Source organism: Zonotrichia albicollis, chromosome 37 (genome assembly GCF_047830755.1).
Source record: "Zonotrichia albicollis isolate bZonAlb1 chromosome 37, bZonAlb1.hap1, whole genome shotgun sequence".
Classification (NCBI taxonomy): Eukaryota; Metazoa; Chordata; class Aves; order Passeriformes; family Passerellidae; genus Zonotrichia; species Zonotrichia albicollis.
Window position 1 is genome coordinate 2,477,504 of NC_133855.1, and position 12,861 is coordinate 2,490,364.

The following is a 12,861-nucleotide window of genomic DNA, read 5'->3' on the forward strand; positions in this document are numbered from 1 at the left end:
CTTCCCCTGGCACAAGTGCCGGGCCTGAAGGAGCTGCCCTGTGCTCCAGCCTGCCGAGCAGCCCGGCTCCCTGCCCCGGTGCCCAGAGTGCTGCACACACTGCTGGCCTTTGCCAGGAGCTGCAGGGCAGCCGGCAGAAGAGGAGGAATCCTCAGCCAGCCCAGCGGCCCGCGGCTGCCCTTGGCCTTTCCCTGCTCCAGGGCACACTCCAGACGGCCAATGCCTCCAGGCCGGGCTGTGCCCAGCACGGCTGCGCTTCCCCTCGGCAGCAGCCAGCTGCCACCTGGGCTCTGAGAGCGGAGGATTCGCCTGCTCCCAGCAAGAGGCACCCAGGGCCCGGCTGCTGCCTCTTGCAGCTGCAGGGGTCTCCTTCCAGCCCTCCTCTGCCGGGGCTCAGGCTGCTCCGGCCTCTGCCGGGGCTCTGCTGGGGCTCCAGCCCGGGCAAGGCCAGGCCCGCTCTCACCTCACAGGCGCTGACAGCTCTGCACCACAGGAGACCTTCCCGAGCACCCTCTCGCATCTTTCTGCTTTCTCACTTGAGCAAGGCTCTCCTCCAGCCAAAGAGATTATTGCATTTAGGGAGCCCCAATGCTCTCCAGTCACAGCTGAAGGCCTACATCTGCATAAGATGTTTGGGCTGCCCCATTCTTCCTGTGCTTTTGCTTTTAAATGCCATTGCCCTTTCTGCCTCAAATAGAAGTACCAAAGATTGCCAGAAACAGACCAGTGGGCCATATTCCAAAGGCAGTCTGGTCTGGAGAGGATGAATGAAGAAGATGCTTCCCCACTTTCACACCATGCCAAAGACACCATTTCACTTTCCACCTTTAAGAAACAACAGACAATTCAGAAGGAATTCTCGAGTTTATTTGCAGAGTGAAAAGGAAGGGAATCTTCAAGGTGAGTTGTGGTTTCAGAAACTTTATTGATTTTCAATCCTACTCTGCAGTCCTATTAGACAATCCTACTCTAACCCTAACCCTTACCTTAATCCTTATCCTTATCCTTATCCTTATCCTTATCCTTATCCTTATCCTTATCCTTATCCTTATCCTTATCCCAATCCTAATCTTTATCCTTATCCTTATCCTTATCCTTATCCTTATCCTTATCCTTATCCTTATCCTTATCCTTATCCTTATCCTTATCCTTATCCTTATCCTAATCGAATCCTAATCCTAGTCCTAATTTACAATCCTACTCTAAACCTGTTAAGGAATAAATTTTCCTGATGTGATTGTCACATTCTTGTCTCCTTCCTCTTCTTCACTGAAACAATCAGTGGTACCAGGCTGGATGCAGGCTCAGCAAATCTTACAAATGGATGCTGCCAAAAGGGAAAAAAACCAGATCAACAAAAAACAATGAACCATGACCTTCCAAGCTCAGTGCTTCACAGGATTCCTCCTGCTCCTAGAAGGAAGCAGGAAGAGGAACAATGGGACCGTCTACACCTCCATCTTTATGTGCAGACTTTGCCATCACAGGCAAACCTGGCCCAGAATCCCACTCATCCATTTATACAGGTGTCTTCATCTTGCTGAGATTTTAGCACTGCCAGTGCTTTAGAATTGGTGCTTTCTGTCCTTGGACTTCGTCTTTTCAGGAAACTCCAAAGCCTCTCATTGGTCTCTCTCTTTGTACGACAGGCACTTTGCTGATTGCCACAGACACAGAAAGCAGTGTCTATCTTTCTATGCCTTGCCCCTCGTGTGCTGGATGGCACCTTCCTTCCCAGCAGGGCCAGCCCAGTGGCACTGGGCCCTGCAGTTCCCTCTCTGCCACACAGCCTGGCAGTAACCCTGGCACAGAAACCTCTAAGGGTGGGCTGGGGGGCACAAACCAGGGCCCCTCAGAGGCTCACAGTGAGCCCCCCACAGCCCCTCCTGCCCACAGCCAAATCTCGGACCCCTAGGCTGGGACTGGCTTCCTTGGTTTCCTCCACCACCATTTCATGTCTCTCTACCCTGCATTGCTCTACTTCAATTCTTTTGCCATTACATAAAACTGAACACCCCACCAAATTACAAAAGAAGGTGACAGAAACAGCCAGAGGACCTCTCTGACTCAGGAAATGCAGAGAGAGTGGGGTTACTCAGTTTTGTCAAGAACAGGCCCCGGGGAGACTTTATTGCCACTTTCCAAAACTTCAGAGTGGCTTTGAGGAAAGTGGAGGACATCTTTTTTAACAGGACCAGTTACAATAGGATGTGGGTGAATATATTTTAACACAAATAGGATCTAATCAGAACTTGTTTACTCGGAGCATGGTGTGACCCTGGCACAGGTTGCCCCAAGAGCTTGTAGGTGCCCAATCCTTGCAACCATTCCGGCTCCGGTGGCAAAGGGCTCTGAGAAACTCGATGTCTTTAAAGATGTCCCTGCTCATTGCAGGACACTTGCACCACAGGACCTTTACAGGACCTTGCCAGCCCAGCCCAGTCTGGGATTCCTCACCGTTTTCATTTGAAGAGCAGCAAGAGTGGAGGTGAGGAGGAAGGGGGCTCATCTGCTGCCTTGGCCTTGAGTGGAGGAGGAGCCCATCCCTCAGACCCTGTTTCATCTGCAGCCCCTTCACATTTTACCTGCAGGAGCTCCTTGGCAGACCAGCGCCGCGCCTCATCTCTCTGCAGGCAGCAGCTCAGGAAGTCACGCAGGCAGGATGAAAATAAGTTGGGCTGCTGCAGCTTTTGTCTTCCTCCTGTGGCTATCAGGAGTTGAGGCTGGGGAAAAAGGAGACACGAGGCTCCACCTGCTTCTTTCCCACCTGTAACCGCTCTCCCAGATCCCATTGATTAAGCTCCATGCTGCAGTGGCAGTTTCTGCCCTGGCAGAGACCCAGAGATGACTTTCCTTTACCAACCAAAAACTTAAACCCCGATGCAGCCAAAGCTTTTCCACCATCCTGCAGATCTTGCCTTGGCAGCTGATTTCATATACTGACCTAGTTAGTGGGAACTACATCAGCATAAGCACATTTCCTTCCCTGAGGATTCACACCAGCTTGAGAGGCTTTTTGGAAGAAGGACTTTGCTATACTAACTCTACTGTATGCAAGGGTTAGTACATGAAAAGTATCTCTGCAGTGCTTCTTGTCCCTTAAGCACTGCTGCCATAAAACAAAATGAATCAAGCTTTTTGCTTTGTTCTTGAAAAGAATGGGAATTGGAGGGAAAGAAAGGAAATCCACCAGGTATTCCTCAGGTAAGGAAACAAATCTTTGGAATCTCATCTTCAACACAGACACATTAAGATCCATGCACAAAGGTACTGCGATGAAAACACCTGCTTGGGTACACAGGAGCCACCTGCAGCTCTGTTTCTCAGCAGTCTGAAAATTTCTGCTTTCCCTACATGGAAAAGAAAAACCTTTCGTGGTCAAATCAGAAGGAGAGGTTCCATCCCTACGGTCACCCTCTACTCATTTGGCTACTCAAGTCAGTGCATGAATGGTAGGCCCATCCCAGGAAGTGCCAGGAAACAAATGGCAGGTTTTGGCAGGCTCTCCACATCACCAGGCTCTGGCTTGGTGACAGCCAGAATGTGGCTTGGGCTAGGAGAGAAACATGGTCACTGAGTGTTTCAGCAGCACTGCACAAGAAGCAGAAGAGACTCTGTGGCCTTTACACCCTCATGCCCAGGTTTCAGGCACGTTTCCCAGTGAGAAGAAACTGCACAGGGGGTTAAGTTCCTCTCTAAAAACCAGTGCCTTAGCAACTTTCTTGTGTTTGGGCTTCTTTTCTTCATTTCTGGAAATGTAACACCAGTTCTGAGAGGCTTGCCTTGTGGTTTTAGGGGCATCTTCACAGACAGAGAAGTGGGAACAACTTGAAACCCAAAGCAAATGTTGACTGAGAAGAGCTGGGGAGTGTTTGCCTGTGGTGAGGCTTGAGCTGTCTGGCAATCCCCTTCCATGATGTGCAGAAACATCCAGCTGCTCCCCAGAACTCAGTCCCTCTGGGCACGCAGGCCTGTGGAAACACCTGATGATTCCAGCCTTTCTCCTGCTCAAGAGCATCTAACCTAAGCTGAGCTCCTGTTTCTTCAGCAAGGCCAAGGATGCTCACTTCCATGCAGCTGACAGTGTCCATGGAGCTCAGCAGATCTTTCTGATACTCCTCAGGCCAAGGAGTTACAGTGTAGATGGGCAAGACATCGGCTGATCATTATCCAGTGTGGTTCATGTGGAACCAAGCCCTAACACGCTGACAAGTCAGAGGGAGAGAGAGCTCATTCTGCTTTTGCAAGATTGTATTTAGAAACCATATAAGACACTTACTGGGAACTATTCAAACCTCAGCTTGCAGAATCCATCTCAAATAGACAAAAATAACAATGGCAAGAGGCCTTGGAGTCTCCATAAAAATGCCCACCACTGTCATGATAACTCTGTGCTTGTGGCACTGAAATAGATGGTGACCAAAGAGACTTTGCTATTATCTTCTTTAACCCGAAGGAGAATTTCAAATCCAGAAATGGCAATGCACTCCCCTTGTGTACAAATAATTTATGCAGTTTTCTGTCCTTTTCCCACATCACCAGAGGTGACAAAGAGGGTTTTATCCTGACTCTCAGTTGAGCTCAGCCACTGGCCATGGTGGGGAGCTGGAGCCCTCCCTGTCATTAGAACTATGCAGGCCAGGGATGGCCCTGCTCCTGTGGTAAAGAAACACAGCACCGGTGTCAACTGCCCATGTTGGATCCCAGCCCAGGCACCTGCCTGCAAGCTCATCAACTTGTTAAAGTACCAAGAAACAGCCAAGGGTTTGGTAAACAATTCTAACTGCAGTCGGAGAAAAACACATCCTAAACTTATCCAGGCCACCCACATCCATGACTGAACAATGTACAGATGACTTGAAAGCCTGAGAGTTTCGAAGATCCACGGGATTTGGAAAAGATGCTACAGAATGGAAGGGAAGAGCTGTGTTTAAAAAATGAAAAAGCAAGCAGAACTACTTGAGCATTGCTTACGTAGTAGGTTTTTTTTCTCTTTTTCTTTTTTGCTTACTTTTATTTTTCCTTTTTTTGTTATGTTTTCTATAAAATGGAAACTGGGAAGGTCTAACCTCCGTTGCTCAGGATGTTTATCACATGTCTACCCTCTCCACTGAAAAATTCTTGTCCCTCAGAAACAGAGTTCCAACATTGTTCAAAAAACAAGTGGGAAATGTCAGGCGTGGCTGGAGGCCAAACTGGCAGGTTCCTGAACTGGTTAGGTTTCTGAACTGCCCCTTCCCTTTCTGATACAACCAAAGCTACAGCAGATGCTGATGTGTGGCAGGGGCATTTTTAGAATGACACCTTGGTGGAAGTGGTGCCAGCAGATGGCAATGGGATTTTGTCCAATGGCACACAGAGCATGGGACAGGTGAGAAAGACAGTGGGATCAGTGAGTATTTGCACCTTACCAAGACAGGAGTTGCATTCCAGGAAGGAACTTCTCGTTCCACCATTTCGATGCCCACGATTCCCAAAGACCATATGTCCACTTTGGGGCCACATGGTTGACCTGTCACCACTTCAGGCGCCAGCCACCCAGCAGCGCCAGCCACGGAGCTCCGTCTGCCCTGCTCAGGGCTGAGCTGAGCAAAGAGGCCAAAGTCAGCTGTGGAGAAAACAACAAACCGTGAAAGCCAGCTCCAATTAGGAAACCAAGCAAAAAATTCCCCACTCTCAGACTAAGAATGTGCTGTTGAATCTCTTGGAGAACTGTCCACGCTCAATTTCCTTGGGGCTTTAGCCAATGGAGTATGGAATTGTCCACTTCCAAAAAAACCCAGATTCTTAACGCTGCTCACAGCAGTGGACTTCATTCCCCTGAAGCTTTAGATTGCAGCTCCCTCTGTCTGGAAGGGACACACACAGAGCAAGGCCACTCTTGACTGCTTGTGGTTCCTTCTACCTCTGTGCACGTTGCAACTGTGCCCTCAGTTGCAGCAGGGGTCCCTGCACTGCCACCAGCACCATTTTTGGGGAGCTGGCAGTCACTCCAAGCAGCCCCACACCCACATCCCTGGAATGCTGCACCTGACCAAGAATATACTGACCCAGCTTGACAGAACCGTCAGTTCTGAGAAGGATGTTTCTGCTCTTCAAATTGTGGTGGATGACGTGGTTTGAATGAAGAAATTGCAGTCCTTGCAGGCACTTAGAGAGAAAACAGAAACAGGAGGTCAAAAATGAGTGATGTGATTTCATCCCACAAGAAAGAAAACAAAGAACCTAAAAGATTCCCTCTCCAGGGGAATGGGGAGTAATGGCAGAACAGTAATGGCCACTGAGAGGAAGAGCTTGCTGCTCCAACAACTGCAGAGCAGGACCTTTCTGAGGAAAGGCACGTCAGCTTTTGAAAGAGCAACAGCACCTGTTGTTGTAGGCTGTCCCCTGCCAACCAGCCAGGATGACTCCTGCTGCAGTGGACGTGCTTTTTCCATGCAGAGGACAAAGGAGGGGTTTGGAAAGGAAAAGTCCCTCCCTTTGGTGTGAAGCGGATCACTTTTGGGTGGGAGGCTGCATGACAAAGATTTTCTTTCTGGCCTCAGCACAGGCTTGGATGTATCACACCAGTCACCTTACTGAAGCAAAGAGCATTTTGGCTGTATACTATCCTTTCCAGCTGAGGACTGGGAGAAATGAGTCTTTTTTCTTTGCTGATCATTTCAAATCCTGCCACCAGCATCTTTGCTTTCACAGGCAAGGAATGCAGTGAAGACAAACTCCAGGCAAACATTTAGAGAGGCAAGGTGGAGAACAGCAAATACAAATACAAGAGACAGAGCGAGAATACAACAGCAGGAGATAAGAGTACTGGCACTGAGCACAGGGAGTGCAGGGGCACTGGCAGGCCTTTCACTTGAGATGCTTTTACTTGCCCATAGAGTAGCAGCAACAAAGAAACAAAGCTGGGCACAGGAAACCTCTCCTGTTCTGAGCCCCTGTTTCCCAGACAATGCTGCCCAAGGCCTTGGAAACACAGCTGGGATTGCTGACCTCCCGACTGATGGCTGCCATCTCATCTTCCGACAGGTAGGTCTGGCTGATGACATTGCTCAGAGTGCCTCCATCCATGTACTCCATAACCAGGGACAGTTCCTCACCCACAAGGTAGCTGAAAGAAGGACACAAGGGCATGGAGATGAATGTACATGGCTAGGTTGCTGTTTGGAAAAGACGGATCCACTCTTCTTTTCAGATCCCTTTGAGACAAAAAAAAAAATAAAGGAATAGACATTCCCTCTTGGCTGTGCATTGTTTGCCATCTGTGCAGTCTCAAGGAGAAAGGTACAGCTGCGAAAAAAGAGATGTCTTAGATGGGCAGCAAGCAAAATGTGCAGTTTAGTAACAGCCCAGATGAAAAGCCTGTCACGCATGGTGTTTCTGGAAAAAAGCACCTAGTCCTCCTGGCATGCATAGCAATGGAAAACAGTGGCAACAATCCAAGGGAAATCCATGTTAGTTTACCTGGATGTAAGAAGACACTTGAATAAAATCAAGCTCCAAAACAAAGTGGTGGCTGTGAATATAGAGATCATTGATTTTGTAAGACACGACTCATCCGGATTTTTGAACAATTTTCAAATACCATGTGCCAGCAAAGACTCATGCAGACAAAATGCAATGTCTTCCCATCCACTGGAGATAAAAAGAGCAATAATAATTAGCCAATAATTACAGCTCTATTTTCTGCCAGTGACCAAAGTGGGATCTTACCTTGCAGTTGGCAGTACGTGAACAAACATTCACAGGACAAAAGCACAACTCACCTGTCTAAACAGTTGACCAGGTTGGGATTCCTGTTCACCTTCATGACCATGAGTTCATTGACTTTTAGTTTGTTCTTCCTCAGTCCTTGAAGCTGTATTTTCTTGATGGCCACCTAAAATGACATTGAAAATCAGTAACTTGAGAGGTTGGTGGCACGAGACCACAAGACACATGGAGCGAGTGATTTTGCAATGACACAGATGAGCTGTGCCAAACTGCCTTGTGATTAGGCACTGCAGTAATTAGGAACTGACATTCCAACAGCCCATTTCTCTGCTCCCTTGGGAGCCGGTTACAGGACACGTGGGGCCACTGACATTTTGCCTTGAGCACTTGGTAACAGCAGTGTCTCAGTTATCACCCACAAACCTCTCACCACACTCTCTGCTGCGTCATTTGGGATTCAGAAGTAATCCTTGCCTTAATACTCTGTGGATACATCCTGGGCTATGGGCAGGGCTTAGGGCTTTCAGGGACGCCTTGCAGATCTCTCCCTATGTGCAGTTCCCAAGTGCAGAACTGCAGTGGCTAAGGAACTACCAGTAACTTTCAGATGGATTTGCTGGCAGCCAGAAATGAGAATCCAGGATTCTGAAGCTGTAGCCCCAAAGAGCAGTGAGGTGCTCACAGGCACCACCTTTGTTTTAGCAATGGAGAGCAAGTGAGCGCGTCCTTCTCTGAAAGGAACCGCTGCCCTCCGTGCCTTCCTTCTGGCAGCTGAGGAGGACAAAGTCCCAAATGTGTTTTGTGGGCTGGCACCGGTCTGTGCTTCTTGTGCATTTTCAGCACAGCTCTGCCCAGAGCTCCAGCCACAGCTCACACCAGAGGGGAAAGCCCTCGAGTGCAGCAGAGTCTGCAGGGGCTGTTCACATTTACCTCTCCTCCTGTGGCAGTGTTGAGTGCTTTGAAAACATCTCCAAACGTCCTAGAAACAAAACAGAAGCAGAGAAAGGAGAAGCCACTTAGATCTTGCAGTGAAAGCCAGCCCACACAGGAGATCTGTGCTGTCAACGCCTAAGACCTGCAGGATACTGGAAGCATGGAGATGTCTTTGACAATGCGTTCTGAGTACACTTAGAAATTCTGATCAGCACTGACAATCTCAGCCCAGTGCCTGAACACATTTCCAGCTTGTCTGACTTCACAATTGATACCTATTCCACCAGCAAAACGCCTGATGCATAGTTTTGTACAATTAACATTGCTTGGACTCACCCACTGCCAATATTTTCCAGTTCAATGTATTTTAGAATGGGATTTTCCATCTTCACCATTCTCCCTGAGAGAAACAAAATGCAAGATGTTCACTTTAAAGCAGAGATTCCACCTTCTAGGAGATACAAAAGGCAGCCCCACTGTCTGGGGCTCTGAGCCCTCTCTTGGTGGACAGCTGGCTAACAACAACAGGAACAGCGCTGGAACAACAGGAAAAGAACAGCAGGTCCCCAGCACAAGTGGCTGGCACAGAAACTGATTTCTAGCATCCTTTGAAGTGAGAGACCTCTTGACAGCAGGCACACAGGGAAGCACCAGGAGATACATTCAGAGGAGACTGAGACCAGAAGAGAATACCTAGCAAGGCAAGTAAGTTTGTCATCTAGAAACATTAAGGAGAGCTGGAACTAACAGTGCCTTTGTTTCCTTGGGAATAAACATTGTGAGATTTAGAAAAGGTTTCCTACTTGCTAAGATTAAATGCACCTGGACATCTAGAATCAATTCCTCTGAACAGATGCCAAGTTCAGAACAGGAGGAATATTGCCAAGTGTTCCCATCTTTTCCACCTTGCAGCAGTTTTCCTGAAGAATGCCTCTGTGTTTGTAAACCAGAGCAGCTCATGCTAGAACAAATCCTGACGGGGCTTTCAGCATCAGGACCCTCACCCTTTATGAGCAGGCTGAGCCCAAAGACGCCCTTGCCCGTGCCCCGCGTGAAGAACCGCGCCGCTTCTCTTCACCCTGACAGCGCGGATTCGTCACTCCCATTGCACTCGCCCTCTCGGCACCGCACACGTCCCCATCTTCCCAACTCGGTACAGCAGGCAGGGGCACAGAGGACAGCAGTGCTCCTCAGGCACCCCTGTGACACAGAGAGCTGCCCAGAGGAGATGCTGACCCTCCTGTGAGCCCAGGCTGTGCGAGGCAGAAGCTGGCCCAGAGCAGGGGCTGCTGCTTCAGGCAGCTCCACGCTGCAGCAGCCGGGCAGCAGCGGGACCCTCCCAGCTAAGGAAGGCTCCAGCCTCTGCATTCCCACAGCCCTCAGGGGCAGGGCAGCGACCACAACAAGGCTGGCAAAGCCCAAGCATGAGCACTGACAGGCACTGATGGGAAGAAGCCAGAGTGAGCCTGAGCCCCGGACAAGCTGTTGCCCCCATTCAGGACACAACAGGATGGGCTTTGAGATCAGCCACACCGAGGTGCAGATCAGTGCCCTTTATGTCCAACTGGTGATGGTAGAGACAGAATCCACTGGGCTCTGGTCTCAGCCCCACCAGATCTTATCTGAGAGCACAGCACTGGCAGCTGTTAAGGGCAAGAAGCAGATTCATTGGGTTGTGCTGCAGAATCACAAAGGGCTTGATGTGTTCTCCTAGAGACTGATCTCAGCAGGGCTTCTGCCAGTGGCTAGGACTCAAGCTGTCACAGCCTTCTGCTGATCCAGGAACAATCCCTGCTTCTGCCTTCGGCAGAGAGGGAAGCCCAGGCAAAGTCCAGCCAGTCTAAGCTGCCCTCAGAGGCAGCAGGAACACCCAGAGCTCTCTCTTGCTGCCTCGGAGCACTGCAAGCACTTCTGTGACACTAAACTGAGCAGAACCCTCTGGTACAGCTGTGCTGACACGTGCACACAACACACTGTCCCTCAGATAAGAAAGATACCAGACGTACTCTGCTGCTCCAGGGAGTCACCCGCCATCTCCTGTTGCTGAGCAGCAGCTGGGTCAGCACGGGAGGTGAACCAAGTGCTCAGGCTCCACTTCTGCAGCTGGAGAGCAAAGGCTCCTTGGGACAGCGCTGCTGCTTCTGCAGCAGCTTCAGTGTCAGAGTCGGTGTAGATCTGAGACAAGAAATGAGTTGATGTCAGGAAGATGTGGCAGAGATTGCCCTGAAATGCAAGAGAGATTTCTATTTGAAATGCAAGCCCTTAGGAAGCTGCTGTCAGCCACATGCAGAGCTCCTCAACTGGATTGCTTTGGATGTCCACTTGTGAAACCAAATGGTCAAAACCAAAGGCTGGTTTTACTCGAGTTCATAGCCAGTTTCTTGTTCTAAAGGATGACTGCAGCAACGACTGCTCCACTTCCTCCCAAAGACTCCTTCCCCCTCCTAGGTCTGCAGATACATTTGCAGCTCCTCATTCTAATGTTCTACCTCCTGCCATGAAATTCTCTTTTTCTGCACCTTCCCCGGGACAAGCTTATCCTGCAGCATCTCTGGATGGTTCAGTTCCTGGGCCTCATGCCAGCCTCGGGGCTCTTGGTTGCCCGTCATTTGCTGGAACTCTCTGCAGGCTGCCAGGTAGGATGGCGACAGTTCCACCTCAAGTCAAACAGAACAAAGCAGTCAGGGACTACAGCTTGTCCCCGTCAGCCAGGAGTCATCGACTGGGAAGAAAGGAAAGAAAAGGCAGGAGCATTCACAAGGGATACAGACAGCTTGTAGCTCATATTCCAAATCTATGTGAGTGACCATGTTCACCTGCAAAAACACCTCAAGAAACAAGGCCACCTGGAAGAAGCCAGCAGGAGTTCATTTGGACAACTGCTGGCTAAATGGCCAAAGGAGTAATGCCACTGTCTAGAGCATCAGCTGAGATGCAGCAGAGCAGGAAGTGTCATTGAGAGCAGCTCTGATAGAGGCCTCATCAGGATGGCACTCAGAGGCATCACCTACCCCCTTCTGCTCTGCACTGCAAAGGCAAGGAGGGCAGAAACCACCCCTTGGGTGACTGCAGTGCCTATTGCAATTTCACTCACTTGCTTTTCTAGAGTATTTTGCTCCTGAAAGAGGCAATTCATTTTCTCTTTGATAATTTTAATTTTTTCGTCTAGCCTCTTCTTCCTTACCTTGATCCTAGCCTCAGTTTCCTGCAGCTGTGCCTCCAGCTGTTCGTCAATTTTCTGTAAACAACAACGGTAAGGACTCTCTTTCATGAGTGGAGTTGCTGCCATTCCTTCATTCACCTGTTTTTGTTGATTTCCCCTCTGCATAGGGAGATTCTTCTCCTCCTGGATGTCTTCATTCCTCCTCTTCACTGCCATGATGTCACTCTGAGCTTTGGGCAGCTCTGCTTGTGGCTCTGCCTTGATGTTCTGTACACACAAAAGCAGAGCAAGTGACTGAGAGCTGCCATCAAGCTCAGCTTTTCCCTCTTTTAGCCTCAAAATCACATTTATTCAACCCCTTCTTTCTGCTTCCCTACCCCGCTCTGTTTCCACTGTAACCGTCCTGTCCCAGGGCTGATCTCTGCAGATTCCAAGGCTCTGTGCTTCCAGTGCCTGTGGGACTCCTGGCCTCCTCAGTCCCAGGAGCTCTGGTTTATGCCCCTCTTCCTGCCCTTCCCTCTGTCCCCTGGCCAGTCAGGCTTACCTGGCCATTCTCCTGTGGCTCTTCCACCTGCTGCCTGAGCTGCTCTTCCTGCCCTTGGGCAGGGAACAGCTCTCCCTGAGTCTGGCATGGCATCTCAGATGAGGCAGTGTGCTCCTGCTCTTTCTCTAGAAGCACCTGCACAGAAAGCAAGAGAAGATGGGTTTCAACTTCCCACACGCCCTTTGTGGGCCAAGACTCAAAGGCTGCTGGGCTCACACGTTCCCAAAGCACTGTGCTGCTGCTCTGCTGGGTTGTTCTCTGCCCGAGGGGAGGCACAGATTCCAAAGTGCCCCTGGCCCTACAATCAGGGGCCATCTGGGACTGAAGCTCCAACAGCCTCTCAGGCAGCTAACAGGGAAGGAGTGGCATTTCTCAAGGGTCTGGTGAGAGCCTCCCTCTGCTTCTGCCATGTCCTGTTTGTCTTTCAGTAGTGACTGACACCCCGCCCTGTCCCACAGCTCCATCCTGGCTCTGCAGGGGCTTCCTGGGTGAGCTCACTCCTTGTGAG

The 12,861-nt window shown here is 49.9% G+C and overlaps 1 protein-coding gene across 1 annotated transcript; it reads right to left on the reverse strand.

The window, feature by feature from the left end:
• Positions 1-851: 851 nt before the first annotated feature.
• Positions 852-7,115, reverse strand: LOC141726664 (serine/threonine-protein kinase PAK 3-like). The gene is made up of 5 exons (XM_074531633.1): positions 6,994-7,115; positions 6,051-6,150; positions 5,412-5,608; positions 2,586-2,723; positions 852-1,327 (listed from the first exon to the last, which is right to left on the reverse strand). Exons 1-5 carry the CDS (start codon positions 7,078-7,080, stop codon positions 1,241-1,243), a joined length of 609 nt encoding a protein of 202 aa, XP_074387734.1. The 5' UTR covers positions 7,081-7,115; the 3' UTR covers positions 852-1,240.
• Between the last annotated feature and the right edge of the window lie 5,746 nt (positions 7,116-12,861).

Bases quoted from the DNA above. Each gene is read 5' to 3' on its own strand.
- LOC141726664 (XM_074531633.1), bottom strand. From the start codon at position 7,080: ATGGAGTACATGGATGGAGGCACTCTGAGCAATGTCATCAGCCAGACC. The intron at 6,151-6,993 runs GTCAGCAATCCC...TTTCTCTCTAAG, and splicing joins TGGCAGCCATCAGTCGGGAG to TGCCTGCAAGGACTGCAATT. The intron at 5,609-6,050 runs GTCAGTATATTC...TTTTCTCCACAG, and splicing joins TGACGGTTCTGTCAAGCTGG to CTGACTTTGGCCTCTTTGCT.